At 51.0% G+C, this 22,538-nt stretch overlaps 1 protein-coding gene across 1 annotated transcript; it reads left to right on the top strand.

The window, feature by feature from the left end:
• On the top strand, positions 13,920 to 20,615 carry SSTR2 (somatostatin receptor 2). The gene is made up of 2 exons (XM_005694467.3): positions 13,920 to 14,143; positions 18,354 to 20,615. Exon 2 carries the CDS (start codon positions 18,444 to 18,446, stop codon positions 19,548 to 19,550), a length of 1,107 nt encoding a protein of 368 aa, XP_005694524.2. The 5' UTR covers positions 13,920 to 14,143; positions 18,354 to 18,443; the 3' UTR covers positions 19,551 to 20,615.

The following is a 22,538-nucleotide window of genomic DNA, read 5'->3' as shown; positions in this document are numbered from 1 at the left end:
TTAGAAGGAAAGTAAAAAATAAAATAAAATCTATAGAAATTTGAGACCAAATATGACATCCGTGAAACAAGAGCATAAAGTTATAAAAAGAGAATGCTGATAGATTAGAACAAATGTCTAGGAATTAAAAATACAACTGTTGGGACTTCCTTGGTGGTACACTGAATAAGAATCTGCCTACCAATGTAGGGGACACGGGTTCGATCCCTGATCCGGGAAGATCCCACATGCCCCGGAGCAACGAAGCCCGTGTGTCACAAGCACAGAACCCATGTTCTAGAGCCTGGAAGCCACCGCCACTGAGGTCCTGCAACAAGAACAGCCACTGCAATGAGAAGCCTGCGCACGCCAACCGAGAGCAGACCCCATTGGCTGCAACTAGAGAAAGCCTGCAGAGCGACAAAGACCCGGCACAGCCAAGAATAAAAAGGTACATGAAATGTTTAACCTGTATCAAAAAATACAGCTGTTGAAATAAAAAGTCAGTAGGAGGTCTAGAAGATAAAAGATCACTCTGAAAGTAAAACAAAAACAACGAAGAGATAGAAAAGGGGAAAAAAAAAAAAGTCAAGGGAATTGGAGAAATGGTCTCTCTGAATAAAAAGCTAGAAAGAGAGACCAGTAACAATAGTGAGAATTATTTTCTGAATCATCTCTGAAAAACTAACAGTAACAGCAACTTTCAAGATCAAGGGTTTCCAGATTAAAGATGCCCACTGAATGCCAGAGACAACCGAGGATAAAAGAAAAGCGTGGTCCATACCGAGGCATAGCCTCATGCAATGTCAGAACACCTGCAGTGAAGAGAAGATTCAAAATGGTTACAGGGAAAGGCAAGGCGTTGGACACGTCGACATCCACGCCAGAAGCCAGGATACAATGGATGAATGCCTTCAAAATTCAGAGGGAAGAGGTTTCATATAGAGCCAAGTCATCAGCTGAAAGTAGAGACATAAGAAAGACATTTGCAGATAAGCCCAGTATCCAAAAATGTACCAAGGTCTTATCTGTTGTCATCGCATGCATGCTCAGTTGTGTCCAACTCTTAGTGGCCCCATGGAATGCGGCCCATCAGGCTCCTCTGTCCATGGGATTTCCCAGGCAAGAATACTGGAGCCGGTTGTCATTTCCCCCTCCAGGAGATCTTCCTGACCCAGGGATCGAACCCACGTCTCCTGAGTCTCCAGCATTGGCAGGCAGATTCTTTACCACTGCACCACCTGGGAAGCATAGACAACAAATCGCCCAAATTTGGGTGGCTTGCAACAACAGACATTTGTTATCTTCTATTTCCGGTATCTCGGGAATTTGAGAATGCTTAGTTGGCTGGTTCTGGCTGGGGGTTTCTCATGAGGGAGTCATTAGTGTCAGCCAAGCCTGCAATCACTGAGGCTTCACTGGGGCTTGGAGGACCCACTGCCAAGCTCTTTTGTGTGGTTGTTGGCTGGAGGCCCCAGCTCCTCTCCATGTAGGAGGGCTCACAACGTGGTGACTGGCTTCACTCAGAAGAGGTGCTCTGCAGGAGAAGGTGGGGGAGGAGAAGAAGGAGGAAGAGCAGGATGAACAGGAGAAAGGGAAGGAGCAGAAGAGAGAAAGAGAGAGGAGAAGAGAGAGAGGAGAGGGAATGCTAGAGAGCCAAAAGCCACTGACTTCCACTGAAGAAGACCCTGAAAAAGAAGCCATTGGAAAAGCGCTGATGCTGGGAGAGATTGAAGGCGGGAGGAGAAGGGGACGACAGAGGAGGCGATGGTTGGATAGCATCACCGACTCAACGGACATGAGTTTGAGTAGGTTCTGGGAGCTGGTGATGGATAGGGAGGCCTGGCGTGCTGCAGTCGTGGGGTCGCAAAGAGTCAGACACAACTGAGCGACTGAACTGAACTGAACAGAAGCCACAGAGTCTTTAATCCCTGAATCCTTGAAGTGGCGTACCATCACTCTGCTTGAATTCCATTGGTTACACAGACCAATCCTGGTACAGAGGGGAGAACACCAGGAGCTGGGGATTACTGAGGAGGCTGGTTTGGAGGCTGGCTACCACACACCCCTTTCTCAAGAAGCTCGTGGAAGAGGTGCTCCACTAAGACAAAGAAGAAAGGCAGACACAGAGGAAGAGGGGAAACAGGAAACTCACGCGGAAGTCACAAAGACAGTCCCCAGGCTGGTGGTGAAGAGTCCTGCAAGGAGGCTATACAGAAGACTTAGAGGGAAACTGGCCCAGACTGAGCAGAAGGACAGAGGGGTCCAGGAAGGAAGCCTCCAAGCCCTCACCCCAAAATGAACCCGATATGTTGAATAAACCTACCGAGATTTTCAACTCTATCAGAATTAGGAGATGAAGTACAGATAGTTACAGAGAAAAGTAAACCAGTTTTGTTTTTTTTTTTTTAAGAGGTAATCATTAACTCCATGGAAAACAAAAGGCTCTATGAGAAAGAGGAGGCTGGCGGAGAATAATGCTTGGCTCAGCTTTAAATAATATTTACATAGTTATAATAAGGCAAGCACTGACCACTGATTTGACGGAAAGGATGATAACTATGTCGAGATGGAAGCGGGTGAAGAAGTTCATTGTAGAAGTAACGAGCTGGGGATTTCTTGGAATAGGAAGTCAAAACAATCTAAAGCAAAACTCAAGAAATGGAAGTACAAGTGCATCACTTATAAACAAGGAGGTAAATAAAATAGAAAAAACAGCCAAAAGAACTGGAAGCATGTGCCCTCAGGGACTGTCACAAAGGGAGAAGGATGGAGCAAGAATCTGCTGTTTTTCGTTAATAGCTTAATCCCAGCACTTGACTTTTTGACCATGGACATATATTATTCGGTAAAAACTGAATTAAAAAAAAGATTTTACTGGCCAAACAAACCCCTCTACTGGCTTGTACTAAAGATCAGCATATATTATCAGCCTGTATTTTACTTTCTGGACCTCCAGTTGTAGAGAATGATATCATTTCAGAAGAAATTAACCAGCATAAGTAATTCAAGCCCACCAGGCAGCCTCGGTCTGCACAGGACTCCAGCACTGCCGTCCTATCCCTCTGAAAAAACGCATCAGTGCTCATTAAGTCAGGCACTGCTAATTGCTTTTTGACCAACTGCCAGCTTTGTGGCAAAATACCAAAAACAAGGACAAAGACAGTTTTCGAGACGACAGCCCTCTTTAGCCTCTTTCCTGTATGGGTTGTAAGAAACCACGAGAAAACATCTGACTTCTGAAAGGTCCAGACGGGCACATCAGGTGCAGTTACTGCCTTGAAGGCTTTCTGAGCACTTGCTGAGGATTTAGGATCCGAGGTAGGGCCTGCTGAGTTCTCTCACCCTGAGAGTTTGATAGCAGAGCTTAGAAAACAATTTTTCTCCTTTTTTTCTCTGATATGGTCTTTTTGTTCACTAGATATATGGACAGAAGGATAAGCAACTGAGTGAAAGTCTGCACCTTTGTATCCTGTTCAGATAAAACCTTCAGGAGCATGATCACGTGGTCAACGCCCATTCTATATTTGGGGTTTGTTTCTTTGTGCCGATCACATCAGAACAGTACATCAAAGGGAGTACTGGCTATTTCTAAACAGTCTAACTCTCTAATAGTGCTAAAAAAAAAAATAAGTGCTCATCTTGGAAAACTAAATATGCACGCAACATTGCTGTGGCCAAATCATTTTTGGAACGCCTCTTTGAAAATTCACTTTGGAGCCCGAAGCACAGTGTTGAGAATAGACTCGCTGGTGCCAATCATCTCTTAGGGATCGGTATGGGTTTCAGAACCAGCTATAATCCAGTAAGGAGTTTCAAATTTATACATGCCAACAATGTAAAGCAAGTCTGAATGTATTAGTCACTCAGTCATGTCCAAGTCTTTGTGAGCCCACGGACTGTAGCCCGCCAGGCTCCCCTGTCCATGGAATTCTCCAAGTGAGAATATTGGAGTGGGTAGCCATTCCCTTCTCCAGGGGATCAAACTCAGTTCTCCTGCATTGCAAGCAGATTATTTACCATCTGAGCCACCAGGGACTCCAATAAAAATGAGCAAAAGAAAACAAAAAAACGGGGGATATATGTAATACATATAGCTGATTCACTTTGCAGAAACTAACAATGTAAAGCAACTATACTTCAATAAAAATTAAAAAAAAGAAAAGGGGAATATATATATGTACAGCTGATTCACTTTAGAACAGAAATGAACAGAACAATGTAAAGCAATGCTACTCCAATAAAAATTAATTAAGAAAACAAATTTAAATACGCCATGGGTTCCCTGGTGGCGTAAAGCATCTTCGGGCAATGCAGGAGACACCGGTTCTATCCCTGGGTCGGGAAGATCCCCTGGAGAAGGAAATGGCAACCCACGCCAGTATTCTTGCCTGGGAAATCCCATGGACAGAGGAGCCTGGTGGGCTACAGTCGATGGGGTCCGCAAAGAGGCAGATAGGACTTAGCGACGAAGCATGCACGCACACGTGTATACATAGAAAAGTTGTGTATGAACGTTTTTTAAGTGCTATTTAAACGAGCTTTTTATTGAAAGGTCCCTGCAGTGGGTCCTACCGCGGTGTCCCGCGGTGAGGCCAGGCCCGAGCTGCCCTGTGACCTGCTCCGTCTGCTGGGGTTAGGCCCCCGGCGTGCTCAGCTACCTCTACCAGCATGAAGACGCCTCGCCAAGCCCTGAATCCAACAAGCCAAACGAGCTCCCTGTGCCAGCAGGCGAGAGCCACAACCCAGAAACTGTCACCCTTCACGGTCCCAAACAGAAAGGTCTTGCCAGGGAGGCAGACCCAGGGCCTGAGGGAGCACAGAGAATGGAGCGTTCGGAGCAGCCCTGGGACAATCTGTCAGGGATCGCTGCAGCCGGGGAGCGGGGGTGCGGGGCGGGTGGGGAGGCGCGGCCTGCGCGGAGGGAGGAGCACACGGATGACTTTGGGGAACCGAGCCCTCGGGGCGCCGTCACCGGTGCGGCCATCTGCTCTGGGGCCTCGGGCGTCGGGCAGGCCCTGTGAGGCCCGGGACCAGCGGACAAAACCAGCAGACCGGCTTCCCCACGAGGAAGGCGGAGACGCCGCCATTTGTCTCTGACTTTTGGAGAGCGGCCAGGTCCCTCCTGGAGCCCCACCCGGCTCATCCACGCAACAGAGAGGGACTCCAGACGCAGCGAACAGACTCGTGGTCGCCCAGGGCGAGGGGGCGGGGAGGGGCGGAATGGGAGATTACGATTAGCGGACGGAGACTACGGTACAGCGAATAGAGTGAAAATAAAAAGATCCAAAAAAAAAAAAAAAAAGATCCTACCTACCATATAGCACATATTCAATATCCTGTGATAAACCACAATGGAAAATAATATGAAAAAGAAAATATATATATATATATGTATCATTGAATCACGCTGCTCAGAGTAGAAATTAACACAATATTGTAAGTCAACTATAGTTCAATAAAAAAAATTTTTTTTTAATGGTATCATCAAGAGGGAAAGGACACACATGCCTAAGGCTGATGGATGTTTTCATGTTGATGTATGGCAGAAACCAACACAATATTGTAGAGCAATTATCCTCCAATTAAAAACAAATAATTTTTCTTTAAATGGTGTCAATGCCCACTGGTCTTCTTGGAACCTCTTCCCACCGAAAGGATGGAAAGTTTCTCTTCTTTGCCTCAAAGAAACGTTTGCACCACCCAGCACCACCCTCCCTTGAGGCTCCCGCGTGCAGCCTGAGGCTCCCAGAGAGAGAGCTCTTTCAGACCCTTCGCTGAGCCTGTCTGGCTGGGAAACCTCCCCTGGCAGAATACACATCCGCCCTCCTGCCTCCTCATCTCACCCAGACAAGGTCACTGAAGCTGCAGCTACCGCCCTACCTGCCAGGCCGCCCAGTGGTGCAGGGGCCACGGAGAAAGCAGAGACTCCTCAGTGATGCTGGAGGAGCTGCGGGGGAGCTGGAAGAGCTGCCAGGTCAGAGGATTCCAGTGTGCGTGTGTGTGTGTGTGTGTGTGCATGCACACGCATGCACTTACTGGTCCTGTCCCACTCTTTTGCAACCCCATGGACTGTAGCCCTCCAGGCTCCTCTGTCCATGGAATTCTCCAGGCAAGAATGCTGGAGTGGGTTGCCATTTCCTCCTCCAGGGGATCTTCCCCACCCAGGGATCGAACCCGCATCTTTTGTGTCTCCTGCCTTGGCAGGTGGATTCTTTATCACTGCACCACCTGGGAAATCTGAGGATTTCAGATTCTGCAGCAAATCTGGGTTCCAGATACCGTGACCTCGTTTTCATTCTATCAGGACTGCAGCCCGTCCTTGGGTTGAGGGGAGGGGAGGAAAGAGAGAAGAGAACAGCCAAGGGCTGGGTTTGGGGACCCCGTCCTGCAGGGCCTGGTACCCAAGCTGGCACAGGCTTGCTGGCATGGTGACTTCTGGGCGCTCACCCCACCCTGGGGCCAGCAGAGGAACTGCAGCCTCTTTGGAAAGAGCGTTAAAATCCATCAAACAGAGAGACAGAGTCAATTCCTAGCTTTTACTTCACGGGCATCAGAAATTCCTGGTCCTGAGACAGAAAAAGAGAGAAAGCTCCGGGCTTACTCTGCCATCTGACGCCTCTCACCTCTGGGAATGAAGACCCCTCCTCCAACATCAGGCCTGTGTCTCCACCTGGAGATCCTGTCCTGTGGGCTGGTGCCTTCCCCAGATCCCTTTAAAATGTAAAGATGGTGCTAGTGGTAAAGAACTTGCCTGCCAATGCAGGAGACATAAGAGATTCAGGTCTGATCCCTGGGTTGGGAAGGTCCCCTGGAGGAGGGAATGGCAATCCACTTCAGTATTCTTGCCTGGGAAATTTCATGGACAGAGGAGCCTGGCGGGCTACAGTCCATGGGGGCATGAAGACTCAGACACGACTGAAGCGACTTAGTGCACGCGCACACATTCTATGTCCTATGGAGAAAGAGCTACCACCGGGGGCTCCCTGATGGTCCAGAGGTTAGAACTCTGACCTTCCGCTAGGGGTGAGGGGTGCAGGTTTGATCCCCGGTTGGGGACCTGAGATCCTGCATGCTGCCTGGAGCAGCCAAAACAGAGAGAAAAAAAAAAGGATGAGCTGTCATCGTGGCCACTAGCAGAGGAGGAAAGGACACGGGGGCTGTCCACAGCCAGAGGAGCCATCTGCAGGAAAAGGACACAGCTCCTCAGGATCGTGGGCAGGATTCCTCATCACGGGGTGGGGGTGAGGGTGGGGGCCACTGGGGACACACGGGGGCACAGGCCCCAAGAGGGAACATGCCAGAAGCAGGAGGGCGACCCGGCTTGGTGATTTTGTCATTTGGCCAAGATGAAATCTGGCTCTGATCTGCCTTGACCTAAATACAAACAAAAACCTGAGACCCACTTACTGGTTCTGGCCCGTTTGTGGGATGATGGCCCATCTCTCAGAAGCTGTGGAACACCCATTCCTACCGGAGACAGAGCACTTGGAATGGGTACCTGCCCAAGGGCACCCAGGTGGCGCCACCTCACACGGGCATCCCCCTGTGAGACGACTGTGTTTGCTACTCAACAACGCTCTTCTTTATGAGGGGGAAGCTCTGGTTCCACCAGACCCAAAAGCAGAGGCTCCCAGGGCCCCACACCAGCACAAAGCCTGCCCAGGCCCCTCTACCTGCGACGGAATTCGTGGGATGCTGGGCTGCACTGTGAGCCCATAGTGGCCCCGATAAAGAGATGAGTTGCTTGTCTGACCCAGGACAGATGTTTCCCTTCCCTGATCCAAAGTTGCTGGATCTCTGAAATGAGGTTTAAGTAGCAGGGTTCTCTGCTCTAGTTGACATTAAAGTCATCTGGGGAGCTTAAAAAAAAAAAAAAAATGATCAGGTCTTCATCCCAGGTCCATGGTATCAGAATTGCTCAGAATGGAGCTGGGGCATCTTCAGTCTTTAAAGCTCCCTGGGTGGTTCTCAGTCATGTCCGGCTCTTTGTTCCCAGGTGGTGCTGGTGGTAACGAACGCATCTGCCAATGCAGGAGACACAAAAGACAGGGGTTGGATCCCTGGGTCGGGAAGATTCCCTGGAGGAGGGCATGGCAACCCACTCCATCCAGCATTCTTGCCTGGAGTATCCCATGGACAGAGGAGCCTGGCGGGCTACAGTCCACGGGGTCGCAAAGAGTCAGACAAGACTAAAGGGACTTAGCACACACAGGACCTTCTGGTTCGCAACATGGTAGTAAAGCTCTCTACCAGCTGCTCTCTGAGGGCCATCTGGCTTCCTTGAGTCTATAAATCTGACCCTAAAGGCAGCTCTTTCTTTCCCAGGAGGAGGCCCAGGGAGCAAGCTACTTAGGCAATTCAGCAAGGAGGTGGGAGGGGACAAGTCACACAGCAAGACAGCACCACTCATTACCTCACTCGGTCTGGAAGGGGGAGGGAACGGGCCCTAGAAAAGACTGCATGGGCATGGTTGCCTGGGTCTCAGAGACCTTGGGAACGGTCCAGAACTCATCAACAAACACCCTGAGATTAGGGGGTCAACGGAGGGGAAAGAGCTGAAAACAATTAAGGCATCCGTCGTCCCTCCTCCATTTTAATCAGACTCCAGGGGTGTGTGGAGGAAGGAAGGACCCCCTTCCCCACCAAGCTGCTCTGCGAGACCAAGCTTCAGGCCTTGGCCACTGTGTGGCCTTGAGCAGACCACTCAACCTCTCTGTGCTTTGGCTGCTTCTTTCACAAACGGGGAGACTCAGAACCGTGACAGGCTTCCTAGGGTTTCGGGGCGATTACGAGTTAACACGAAGTTTCCACTACAGCGCTGGGTACACAGTAAACACTCAATGAGTGTTAAAAATTATTCACAGGCAAGGCTCCCGGTGGCAAAATAAACTGGGAAAACACTGGGCTTAAAGAAGATAAATAAGTTTCTTCGAGGCAAGATTTCTCAAAATAACAATATTAATAATGACGATGAGATGGGCCTCAAAGGTTGAGAAGACGAAATAGAATGATGGATGTGTGGAACACACCAAGCACATAATGGGCCCTTAATAAATGTTACCGATGGGTGTTACTGACAGGCCTGGGGGGATCTTCAAGAGAAGGGGCAGGTGTGCGCCCCGGCCTCCTGCTCTTCTCCTTCAGGGCGTCCGGCAGGATCCGTGCAGCGGGACACGCGTGCTGGGAGGAGCCCAGGGGATGATAGCCATGCCTTTTCCGACTCCACTGCTGAGGGGTTGGAAAAAAGGACCCAGGCCAGCGTGAGGGCTGCAGGGAGCTAGTTATCAGGAAGAAGGTCCGGGGGGGGAAGAGAGCGCTGGGCTGAATGGTGGGGACAGCTGGGAGCTCCCCACTCTGAGTTTCCCACACTCCCGGTGTGAGGCGTGTCCGCACGGGAGGCGCAGGAATCTGCGATTCAGAAGAGCTTTGCCACTCTCTAGCTGGGTGACCTTGGGCAGGTCGCCAGGCCTCTCTGAGCCTGGCATCTTTTCACCTGCATAGTGATGGACCACAGACTATAAATTTAAGCATGTCTACGGTTCCTTCTGGCTCCAGGATTCTATGTGCAGTTCTGCCCAAATGAGGGAAGGGAAAGAAAAGAGAACCCTAAACCATGGTTATTGTCTTCTAACCATGATCTCCATTTCTAGACTTATTGGAGGTCTTTTAACCATCATCCCAACTCCAGACATATCTGGGGTGGTTTTCAGAGAGATTTTGATGCCTCCTCATTCACTCGGCCATTGCACTCCCCAGGGACTGAGGAATTTCATAGCAAAAAGGGATGAGCATCCAGCGAAACTTCTACCTGTCAAGGGGTGGGGAAGAGAGATGCCAAGAAAGGGTCTCAAGTCAATCCCTTCTGTATCTAAAGAGACCTTTCAACCCATAATGCCAAATGTTCAGACTTTTAAAAGAAGTCTGTTGATCATATGCCATATTTTCCAAACTAACCATTGAGACCTATGACATCAGAAAGAGCTTCTGGTGCTACCAGGTTCAAGATGCAGTCTCGGAGACAAAATGTAGAAGCTGACGTCTTAATTTTGGTAAAAGGCACATGATTTGTGGGTAACAAGGGACAGAACGCTGGAAAACAGGGGTGTCCCAGGAAGTGCAGGTAACTTGGTCAACACGCAGGTGACCTTGCCTGGACATCTGCATTTCCTCCATAACAGAAGGGCTGCCCTTCCCATCTACAGAAATAGCAAGCCTCATCATCCCTGGCATCCCCATGAATACAGCAAGGATGCCCTGGTTGCTTGGACGGGCATCCGCCTCTCCCAGCCGGGTCCAAGCCTCCTCCTGGCACTCTCCTGCCTTCCTCTAGGCTTAACTGCAAGACTCACTTCCACGAAACTGACTGCAGAGTCACGATTCCCCCCACTTAATTTATTAAGCCGCTAAGAGACACAAAGACCTGCTCGGGTCTTATGTATCCACGTTGGCGCTCCTGGACTGTGAACTTCTCACCGAGGGGGTGAACCCAGTGGCATCTCCCCGTGTTAAAGGCTGAGCACTGGCCTGGGCCTGGGTCCTACTCCGGTTCTTAATTTCCTGCTGTCTATTGTCTCTCCGATAAGTGCTGAACGAGGGGAAGGTATTATTTAATTGCTTTAAAGATATCAAACAAGCCAGGGTGGAGGTTATCTCATCTACAGCCCTTCTATTTTTCTAGCTCAAGGTTTGGTTACTTAGTTACTCAGCAAGCTGCAGAGGAAGGAGACAGCCCCACGGGTGATGGGGCAGACTGCACTCAGCAGATGGGGGGGAGGTCGGAAGAACGGCCTTAGGCTCAGAGACGGACTGGAACCGGAGGGGAGCCACCCAGGACAGCTCTTTCAAGGCATTCAAAGCCCGCGGCGGGAGCCTTCCATTACCTGGACAAAATCAACAGCTGTTCTAGATTACACAGTTCCTTCGCGTCAGGTGGCCAAAGTATTGGAGCTTCAGCTTCAGCATCAGTCCTTCCAATGAATACTCAGGGATGACGTCCTTTAGGACTGACGGGTTTGATCGGCTCACTGTCTACCTGATGAGAAGAGCTGACTCACTGGAAAAGACCCTGATGCTGGGAAAGATTGAAGGTGGGAGGAGAAGGGGACGACAGAGGACGAGATGGTTGGATGGCATCACCGGTTCAATGGACATCAGTTTGAGCGAACTCCGCGACATTGTTTGGACAGGGAAGCCTGGCGTGCCGTACTCCATGGAGTCACAAACAGTTGGACATGACTGAGCAACTGAACAACAACACAGTTTCTGCTGTCAAGGACAAGGCTGTCGAGACCCCGCTTACCCAGCCCTACAGTGGAGACAGGCGTGTCTGAGGTGGGTGGATCTGACAGTAGTTTTTCCAGGCTGAACTCACCCCACCTGCCATACGGGGAGGCAGCGGAGAGGAGGAGTCACAAGGAGAGGCCAGCGAAGGGGGATTTCACTGCATCAGCTCATCCGAGATGAAGGGACTTGTTCAAGGAGGTCGTGGAGAAGATGTGACCACTGTGTGACCTGAGAGCTGGCTAGGGGCAATCAGAGGCTCGGTGCCCCTCCCCCTTCCCTGGCCATTGCAAGTGTTCCCCTTGCTAGGAGCCTTTTCAAAGACACAGTCTTGAGAGCAGTGTGCTGTTGAGACCATCAGACTGAGTATGTGACTGAACCCCACTAAAATGAAAGTAGTTAGTCACTCAGTCATGTCTGATTCTTTGCAACCCTATGGACTTTAGCCCACCAGGCTCCTCTGTCCATGGGATTCTCCAAGCAAGAATACTGGAGTGGGTTGCCATTCCCTTCTCCAGGGGATCTTCCCAACCTAGGAATCGAACCCAGGTCTCCTGCATTGCAGGTGGATTCTTGACCATCTGAGCCACCAGGGAAGTCCGCGCCCCACTAAAGGTCTCTATAAACTTCTAAGATTCTGGTGAGAGGGTGCCTCTTTCAGTGCCCAAGAAAAGCCTTGTCAATGACTTTTCTGCTTCTTAAACCGGCCACCTACCGATCTGGACTGGCTGCCTTTCCTCTTCTCTCCTTGCCCTCCATATACAGGGGAGGCCGTTCTGAATTTCACGTGGGAAACTTCTGAGGTTGCAACCAACACATGTATCGATCACCCCAGCAAGCTGCCCCTGAAGAGAGATGGTTATTTAGCTGGTCCTTCAGGGTCAGTCTGGTTTTGCTGGTAGGACTTATATAAAACTGGGGGGGTGGGGAATGCATTGTCCCATTAGAGTTATCCTGAGGGCTGGCAGGGTGGGGGTGGGGGATGGGAAGGAGGACAATGAGAGCCACTGATTCGGCTCTTGTATAGATTAGAAAACGGATTGAAAAAAAAAATGATACAGGAGTTTGGCACTAATAGTCCAAGACCTTTGGAAAGATAACACGATTCCCGGGAAAGGAATTTGAGACTGGAATAGGCGTTTCCCGGATCTTCCTTTTCCTCCTCTTCCTGGAAACCAGTTGGGTCACTGGTTTTAAACTGAAAGTGGCAGCAGGTGTTGCTGTGGCAACTGTCCCCCCCACCCCTGAGCATGGGGCATTCTCTTGAGTTCAAGCCGCGCTGCCCCCGGTTCTATAACCGGCCCTCCATCTTCCAGCTGGTGGTGAGCAGAGGCACCCCACTTGGGTCAAGCTACATGCCCAGCCCCTGTGCTCGGCACACAGAGAGAAAAAGCAGGCTCCCAGACTGGCTGGAACATGAGTCAACCACCTGTCCATCTGGCCCTGAGCACCAGGATGACGACTCAAGCTCCATGATGACCGGCATCTCGGAAAGAGACACATCCAAGGATAACCTTGATTTCCACCCTCACGGTGGGTACCCCCAGACACAGCTTGGCCCAGATAGAAACTGGCAGTTATTTGCTACCTTACCTGCCAGTCCCCTTCCCAGGTCTCTGGGGCTCACCCTACCTGCTAAACAGCCTCTGGACTGTAACTTTCACTGGTGAATTGCTAATCAGACAACAGCACTGGCCAGTCAGAGCCAGCTCAGCCCACAGAGAAAAGTGTAGTTGGCGTTTGCTTTCTGTTTTCTCATCCTCTAGAACTGTACTCACGATGCGGAGTGTGTGTGTGTGTGTGTGTGTGTGTGTGTGTGTGTGTGTGTGTGTGAATATGTGTGTGAGCGTATGTACTTGGAGGAGGGTGAGGAAGGAGAGGCTGCAGGACTGAATATGACTTATTAAACTTGGAACAGAAGCTGAATCATCACGGCCAAAAAATAAACAGCTGTCCCTGCATGTGACAACCCCCACTTCATGCATGTTTGCTTCCCTTTGCTCCCTCCCAGCGGGAGGAGGAGGGGCTGTGCCCAAGGTCAAGGTGAAGGAAGGGGATGGCTGTAGGGCCCCTGCCTCTCCAAGCTGTGGAGAGAGGGTAGAGTTGGGATGAGCTGCTCCAGTGTTGCGCCTCTGACTGCTCTCCCACCTGAATTTTGGAACCAAGAGCGGGCTCAGCCCTGGGCCGAGGAGCGCTGGCCACTGCATCCGCACCGGCATTCCCCTAGCCCTGTTTTCCTCCCGCTCCTTGCGGGGGCCTTGCGTCTGGGGGATGACCCACTGCTTTGTAAAGCTGTCTGAATTCAGACATGGCAGAGGTCCCAGAGCGAGTCTGGGTCGACCGGCCGCCACTCCAGCTGTCTGAAGTAGGCTGGGTGAGACAGAACCGACTCTGTGAAGGAGGAGGGAAGACAGCGCGTGTCCGTGCCACCGATCTTGGGAAGGCTGAAATCGCTTGACCCTTCGCGCCCCGCACGCGCGGCTCCCTCTAGCCCGGGTGCCTGCGACCTCTGCCCGCAGCCACCCCGGGATTCTCCCGCAGCGCACCCCAGTCCGCCCACCCGACCGGGCGGGCGGAGCGAGCTGCGGTGACGTCATGGGGGGCGTGGGGACAGGAGCCGAGGTGCCCGCGCTCCGCACTGCCAGTCCGAGCGGCGCAGCCACCCGCGCGCGCGCTTGCTCCCCCGCGCCCGGAGCCTCAGTCCGCGGCTCGGCTCCCGGGGTCTGCGGGCCACGCTCGGGGGCGCGACGCGCAAGCGGAGCCGGCGACTCTAGACGCCGAGCGCCGGCCAAGCAGCTGCGCACCCGGGCGCCGGGCTGGGTTGGGGACAGCCGCTGGGTGCCGGCGAGCCGAGCTGGCAGATTGCAGCGGAAAAGCAAAGGTGAGGTGTGTGGGCGTGCGTGTCTGTGGGTGTCTGAGAGACAGAAACGCACTTGGGCACCTGGGTGCATCTGTGCTGCGTGGAGGTGCGCGCCCCGGCGTGCCCAGTGTAGGTCCCGGTGCCTGGCTCTCCACCCTTGTGCTTTCGCGGGTGGTTTTGGTGGGAATGAACGACAGTCGATGTCCCGGCGCGAGCGGGGCGCCGTGGGTCGCCTGTGCTGGAACGGACCTGTCCGCACAGCTGCAGGCTGGTGTGCGCGGCGTGCGCCCTTATCCAGCCCACTCCCAGCCGAGTGTCCAGGTGGCAGCTGCTGCGACGGGGACAACTTCTCTGCCAGCTGCCTGCATCAGAACCCCGACGCGAGGACAGCGAAGCTAGAGAGGGGGATATCGCCGCGGCTCCTGCCGGCGCGCGCCCCCGAATCCCTCCCCCACCTACACCCGATCCGAGCCTGTGAGTGGCAGGCAGCGGAGCAGGAGAAAAAAAAAAAAGAGGGGCTTCTCCCTTGTTCTTCCTCGCCCAGCCGGGAACACGAATCCTGAGCGCTGTAGGGTCTGGTCCCCCCGGGCGGAGAGGACCGGTTGCCCAGGTTTGGAGAGACCGAGTCTCTGAGCAGCCCGAACCCCCCCGGAGGCACCGGCCAAATCCGCAGGCGGCTGTCGGCGGTTCCCAGCCGTCGCTGGTGCCCGGCCCCGATCTGCCTTTGGAGATCAGGGTGCTGGCAGGACAATCCTTAATCCCTCCTCCTTCTCTGGAGATAGCAGGGAATCCTTTAGGAAATCCTTGGGTCTGATGGCCAGCGAGTTGGATGGTGCAGAGGCCGATTTTCTGTGCCAGTCTGGGGCGCCCACTGGGAGGGCGGTGGGGACCCTTCCTTTCCCCTCTGTCCCTTCTGCCAGCGATGCCTCGGCTTCTCCTAAGCGCAGGAGCGCCCCGCCGGGTGGCCCGCACCTGGCTGTTGGCTCTCCCCACGCGTGGGGCTCACGCTTCTGCCACCGGAAAAGGGTTAGGAGGCCCGAGGGAAGTGGGCTGGGGGCTGAATGGACGGAAAGATGCTGGAGAGAAAGGGAAAACTGAAGTTGAAAAGGATTTAGGGTCATCTGGGACGCGAGGTCCCATTCCCAACGTTCAGTTCTTAGGCTGGGAACCGCAGACCCTCTGGGATGGGAGGGGATGCTCTAGATCAGGGGTCCCCAACCTCCAGGAAATATCCTGAAACCATCCCCCCCTCCAGTCTTCCCTGGAACCGGTCCCTGGTGCCAGAAAGGACTGCTGCTGGACCGTTCTCACCCTCCCCTCCAACAGGGCTGGACTCAATCTCAGAGGAAACCAACAACCAGGCATTTCCCATACCTAACAATTTTTAGGCTGGAAAAATAAAGCAGAAAACCCAACTTCCTGGTGCATTTAATCACAACCCAGCAGGTAATGAAGGCTGGCATTGGCGTCCACTTTCAATGAGACGCCAATGAAGCCGAAGTCGCTCTGAGATCCGAGGCAGCTGACTTCGTTGATGCAATAAGATGCCCTGCGATTCAAACTCATTTCTTCCTCAGAGGAGGCTTCTCACTCGGCACTGCTCCCCAGCTTGCCCAGTCTGCCACCTTCACCAAGCTCTGAACTCTGGGGCTTCCTCTCTCAAAGGTGGAGAATGCTGCTTCTGGCCGCGGGGGGCGGGGGGAGGGCGGGGGCCGGGAATGATCCTATTCAATCCCTTCCCATTGCATGAGACTCCAGCCAAAAAGGCAGAGGTCAGGGCTGGAGGTCAGCATTTCCTCCCCTGCCAGCATCATCATCATTACCCCTGCAGCCCTGGGGCCTCCAGTCTCGCCCAGACATCGGAGTGTGACTTTGCAGGTCACAAAGATGGGACCCTGGAAATGCTAGTGATGAATGTCCACCCCAGTGCAGGTGGTTTAAATAGGCTTCTGGGTTGGAAGAATTAAAATAACAAGACAATTAGAAATGATATTGGAAACAGGCTGCGTTAATCCAAGGACACCAAAAACAGTTTCTTTACAGCTTCTGTTATTAATTGTTGCCAGTTTATGCTTTTTAACCAACTCAGATATTGACTCCTGGGTCCCCAAAGTACTTTGCAGAAAGATCAGCCATGAAGCCCCCAGGCCCACTTTACAGACAGTTGTGTGGTGGGGAGGTCAGCACAGAAAAGATAAACAGAGCTCCTGGCAGTACAGAACGAACCAGAGGCAAATGTGGGCGAGCACCCCACAGTACTGTTGCTGACTAACTCCCCTATACCTCATCAAGCAGTCTCTTCAAGCAGAAAGGAACAATGTCCAGTCTTCACTCAGGCACCAGGGAAAGCACCCTGCTCAGGGGAAATGTGTCCTCCAGGTGAACTCCTCCCACTTTGAGCTGAGCACTTCACCGCTTTGCCAGCATCCTCCTTCCCAGAGTGACCTCTTCCCTGCCCTCCTTACTTCCCACTTCAGGGATTCGAGACCCAGCTCAAACATTCCTCATGCGAAGCCTCTGAATCTCCCAGAAGAGAAAGGCATTCTCAAGTCCCTTGTTCATATCTCCATGCAACTCACACCCTAAGAGTTGGTGCCCTTCCTGTCTCCCCTCCTAAGATGTCACCTCCATGTCTGGTTCATTCTGTATGACAAAGAAGTGTCCCAGGGATGTTTTTTGAATGGCCGCAGATAAATCATTTAATTATGTGATAAGCTATTGTTCTACATCTTAGACCAAGCCAATAGTGTCCCAATTATTTTCTTGGCATGGAGGTAAGACCAGAGTCAGCTGCTTCAAACCAAAGCCCAGTTATCAGTCACTGGTTTTCCAATCCACTGAGAAGAGGCTGTGATGCTGTGAAAAGTGTAGAAAGCTTGGGTGTCCTGTGTTCAGATTCCAACTTCATCAGTGATGCTCAAGGGAATGGGAACAAGTTCCTTAAACTCGCTAAGTCTCAGTTTCCTCATCTGTAAAATGGGGATAATTATCCCCACATCATAGGATTGTTTGGAAGGTCAAAGAGACAGTAGATGTGAATCAGCCTGCCTTCCTCCCTCCTGGACCCTGTTTTTCCCCTTAATTAGAGGATCACAGGCAAATTCTCTGGGGTGTGAAATGATCCCCAGCATCCTGATGGGGGACTTGGGAAAGGATTTTCCAGGGCACCAGGAAGTCAAGCATTGGGTATTAGAGAAAAAGAGAGGAAACAAAAATCAACTAGAGCCTACATTTAAAAAATAAAAGCAAGCCAGATCTTTCTTTTTAATATTTAAGACTATAAACTGGTTCATTCTGTAGGCAGATTTCAATAAATTAGAAATAAGTTGCTATTCATTGGAAAGACTGATGCTAAAGCTGAAGCTCCAGTACTTTGGTCACTTGATGCAAAGAGCCAACTCATTAGAAAAGACCCTGATGCTGGGAAAGATTGAAGGCAAAAGAAGGCGGCAGAGGATAACATGGTTGGATGGCATCACCGACTCAATGGAGATGAGTTTGAAAACTCTGGAAGATAATGAAGGACAGGGAAGCCTGGCGTGCTGCAGTCCATGGTATCCCAAAGAGTCAGACATGACTTAGCAACCGAACAACAACAAAAAATGAAAAAGGGAGAAAAGACAGCATTTTTAGAGTTCTAGTTAGGAGCCCAGCACAGTGCCAGGCATTTCCATCTTCATTTCATCACTTCGTCTTCATGACACCCCCATTTTAACAAAGGAGAGAGTGGTGGAGTGCCTGGCATGGGGTCACGCAGTCTCCATGGTTTTTTCACCTCTAAAGTCTGGCATTTTTCCACTATGGGATTTTCACAATAGAAAGACTCCAAAGCAGCTGTCAAGTCAGCATAGATTTCCTCAAGGGGGAAAGACCAGGAACGCAGGTGTCAGACTCTTCTGAGGTAGGGCTTCTCCAGGCTCTGTCTTTTTTACGTTCAGATCAGCCCACTTCTTAGGAACCGCTGTCTTGCAGGTAGAGTCAACTCCCATGTGCATATCGCCAAAGATGACAAGATAAACGGGGATGACTTCGTTCAAACCCTTTCCGGCCACTGGAAAAACAGTTCCAATGGCCTGCATGTGAGAATGAGCTGGGACCGCTCACACTGGTATGAAAGACAACACACTTTTCAACTGAAGAGTGTCTGAGAGGGCAAACCAGAAATCTGGGAAGCTAGTGAGAGCTTGAGTAACTTCTGGCAGACGAGTCAACCTTCTTTTCCTCCTTGCAGATGTCACAGTGGGTCCTTTGCCTCTGGGGCCCATGAAGGTGAGAATAAGACCTCTGGCGGGTGGACCTAGCCTAAGACTAGAAGGCGGCCATGGATCTAGCCTCTGAACTCAACGAGACCCAACCTTGGCTGACCTCTCCATTTGACCTCAATGGCTCCGTGGGGGCAGCCAACATTTCAAACCAGACAGAGCCGTACTACGACCTGGCCAGCAACGTCGTCCTCACCTTCATCTACTTCGTGGTCTGCATCGTTGGGCTGTGTGGCAACACGCTGGTCATTTACGTCATCCTCCGCTATGCCAAGATGAAGACCATCACCAACATCTACATCCTCAACCTGGCCATCGCAGATGAACTCTTCATGCTGGGTCTGCCCTTCCTGGCCATGCAGGTGGCTCTGGTCCACTGGCCCTTTGGCAAGGCCATCTGCCGGGTGGTCATGACCGTGGATGGCATCAACCAGTTCACCAGCATCTTCTGCCTGACAGTCATGAGCATTGACCGCTACCTGGCTGTGGTCCACCCCATCAAGTCGGCCAAGTGGAGGAGACCCCGGACAGCCAAGATGATCAACGTGGCTGTGTGGGGCGTCTCTCTGCTGGTCATCTTGCCGATCATGATATATGCTGGCCTTCGGAGCAACCAGTGGGGGAGAAGCAGTTGCACCATCAACTGGCCAGGCGAGTCTGGGGCCTGGTACACAGGGTTCATCATCTACGCCTTCATCCTGGGGTTCCTGGTGCCCCTGACCATCATCTGTCTCTGCTACTTGTTCATTATCATCAAGGTGAAGTCCTCCGGCATCCGAGTGGGTTCCTCCAAGAGGAAAAAGTCTGAGAAGAAGGTCACACGCATGGTGTCCATCGTGGTGGCCGTCTTCATCTTCTGCTGGCTCCCCTTCTACATCTTCAACGTCTCCTCGGTCTCGGTGGCCATCAGTCCCACTCCAGCCCTCAAAGGCATGTTTGACTTCGTGGTGGTCCTCACCTACGCCAACAGCTGTGCCAACCCTATCCTCTATGCCTTCTTGTCCGACAACTTCAAGAAGAGCTTCCAGAATGTCCTCTGCTTGGTCAAGGTGAGCGGCACAGACGACGGGGAGCGGAGTGACAGTAAGCAGGACAAATCCCGGCTGAATGAGACCACGGAGACCCAGAGGACCCTCCTCAATGGAGACCTCCAGACCAGTATCTGAACTGCCTGAAAAATCCATCACTCAGACACCAGGCTCTGCCAAACGGCCGTGTGCTCCCCAGCCCCAGCCCCCTGCTTCCTCCCACCCATCTCCTGGCTTCTAGAATAGGGATCTGCTCAGCAGGAGTCCAATTCAGAGAACAGGGTTTGAGTTGGCTTGCATGAGTGACTGGTGAGGTATTAAACTGATTATGCCCTCCTTAAAGGGAACATTTAAAAGCAGGCAGACAATTCAGAGTCTGGAGAAGAGGAGATCCCGCCTGGGTGAGACCTTCGGAAACAACTGAAACGCAGCAAAAACAGAAACTCTGCGTATTTGTGTGTTTAAAGCCCCGTATGTAACCTCGTGGTCTTACATTTATGCCTGCATATTCTTGTCTAGTCTCTGTACAGCCGTGACCTAGGTACGCTTCCTAAGTTCAAGGACACAAGTATCGAGTTCAAATTTGCATAGCATAGAGGAACGTTTATTCCAATATGGTACCCACAGAAATGGACTTACCAAGCCAATAAAGTTTAAGCTTCAGGGATCTCTTTTGCTTGGGCGGTATGTTCACATGGTCATATGCTTTTGTAAAGAAAGAAAAATATGTAAGATATTTTTGTATTCTTTTTCTTAAAAAGGTCTCCTTAAATTGTATAAGCGTCCAGCCTCACAAAACTGGCCTCTGTCCCTGAGTTTTTGCTTCATTAATTTCAGGCAAGTTAAATCAAAGTAAAAAAAAAAAAAAATGGGGGTTGGGGTGAGGGAGAAGGTATTTAAGACCCAGAACATAAATTCATGTGTTTTCTCTTCTTAGATATAATCAAAGGATTATTCATCTCTCCAAAAGGACATTAAGTGGTTGTGGTCATCGATCATTGTATTTATCCAGACATGGCCTGCTCTAAGATTGCATCATTTTCTTCTTAAATTGCCTTAATTTTTCCTAGGGAGCCATGGAGGGGAGTGGGGTTGGGTGAAAATCACTAACATGCAAGGCAAAAAATGGACAATCATTCTTATAGGGAAACAATTTTATTCTCCTCACCATGAAACTAAATGAATAAGAACGAAGCAAAATTATACCTTTATGAGAAACCATAAAGTTGTTTTTTTTTTTTTAGTGCCAGACATGTTCTCCCAATGAAAGAGAATGGAAATGTTATTCAACAACCACTCAAAGGTACTTTTTAAGAACTTGCTACAAAGCTGGGCACTAATAAAATCACAGTGCACGCGGAAGGTCTGAGGACATGGCTCCGAAACCGTCAGCACACGCACCAGCCAATAAACAAGCCAAGCGTTGGGGGGTGTGGGTGTGAGCGCTGGCGGCAGCCCCGTCCCACACAGGCGTGGCCGGGCTGCCTTCCTCACCCACAAAATACACAGTAAACATCCACCTTTAATCCACGGGCTTCCTGAGCTATTCCTCAAGCACCGTTACAGACAGGCACTTCACACCGTCAGTGACGTTTTTCTGTCCCTGAAGCTGAAGACGGGCTTGTGTACAGGCAACAGGAAGAGAGGCAACACCCATTTCATTGACCGATCGCAACTTCCGGGGTACAAAGAAATACACACTCGGGTGTTTGCAAGGATGCCATGGTCTCTGGTTTTGTACGAGAGCCTCACTCGTTGGGTTTCAGGTATCAATTTCACCATATTTTAAAACAAGCTTGCCTCTTCCGGCGCCCTAAGCACGGGCTGTCAGGATGACTAAGAACTCCACCTGTGGTCATCATGCTGCTTTTGTTCTGCCTAGGTAACTCATGCCACCTCCTTCCCCAAAGCACTGACTGAGACCCAGAACATGTGTTCAGAAACACTGATCATAGGGACTTGCTTGTGGCCCAGTGGCTGGGACTCTGTGCTCCCCATGCAGGGGGCCCGGGCTCAATCCCAGGTCAGGAAACTGGATCCCACGTGCTGCAACTGAAGATCCCATGTGCCGAAACTAAGACCCACCCCCACCCCAAACAGCCAAATAAAAAATAAATGTTTTTTTTTAACACTGATGATAGATAAGTCCATGCGAAAATGAAGTACAATTATGAGACTATAAAGAAAGTTGTTAACACACAAAAACGCATGTCGTACAGACTTCCCTGGTGGCCCAGTGGTTAAGACTCCATGCTTCCACTGCGGGCGATGTGGGTTCCATCCCCGATCAGAAAACAGATGCCTCAGACCTCATGTTGTGGCCAAAAATATCCTTGCAGTCAAATCCCACAAAGTTACTAAAAGAAAGTTCAGCTGCAAGTTCAGTTCAGGACATCTTAGCAGCCAAAACTGATGGACAGCCATTTCCCCTCACTCTCCCCTCCCCACCCCTTCCTCTTCCATAAAAATAAGCAAAGATTTGCAATAAAATGCTTTAAACCCAACTTTACCATTATTATATGTGCTAAGTCACTTCAGTCCGACTCTGCAATCCCATGGACTGTAATCCAACAGGCTCCTCTGCCATGGGATTCCCCAGGCAAGAATACTGGAGTGGGTTTCCATTTCCTCCTCCAAGGGATCTTCCCGACCCAGGGATGGAACCCAGGTCTCCTGCATTGCAGGTAGATTCTTTATCACTAGCACCACCTGGGAAGCCCTTACCATTATTATAATAGGAGATATTCCTGGGCCTTTACACAAATGCTGACATTTACTTAAAAGAAGTGATTCCAAGAGACCAAGAATTGGTAGAAGTAATTTCAGGGCAGATAGACAAGTTTGAGGGCACTCATGCCCCTGCGATCAGAGAAGCTGCCTGCAGGAAGGTTGCCATTTTTTCCTCCAGGGGATCTTCCTGACCCAGGGATCAAACCCACATCCCCCCCACTGGCAGGCAGATTCGTTACCACTGCACCACCTGGGAAGCCGCTGATGCTATAATTCTGCCCAAATAAGCCATCATGTTTCTACTCTAAGAGGAAGTATTCTCCACTTTATGAACAACCTCTTTCTACGATGATTTGCTCTCAGGTTCTTTTCTTTGCTCCAAAGGAGGGGACACAT

This window comes from Capra hircus, chromosome 19 (assembly GCF_001704415.2).
Source record: "Capra hircus breed San Clemente chromosome 19, ASM170441v1, whole genome shotgun sequence".
Classification (NCBI taxonomy): domain Eukaryota; kingdom Metazoa; phylum Chordata; class Mammalia; order Artiodactyla; family Bovidae; genus Capra; species Capra hircus.
Note: the sequence above shows the minus strand (reverse complement) of the source record. Positions and strands in the feature narration are given on the sequence as shown.

What these genes read in the sequence shown, in the direction of transcription:
- SSTR2 (XM_005694467.3), top strand. Translation starts at nt 18,444, where the DNA reads ATGGATCTAGCCTCTGAACTCAACGAGACCCAACCTTGGCTGACCTCT.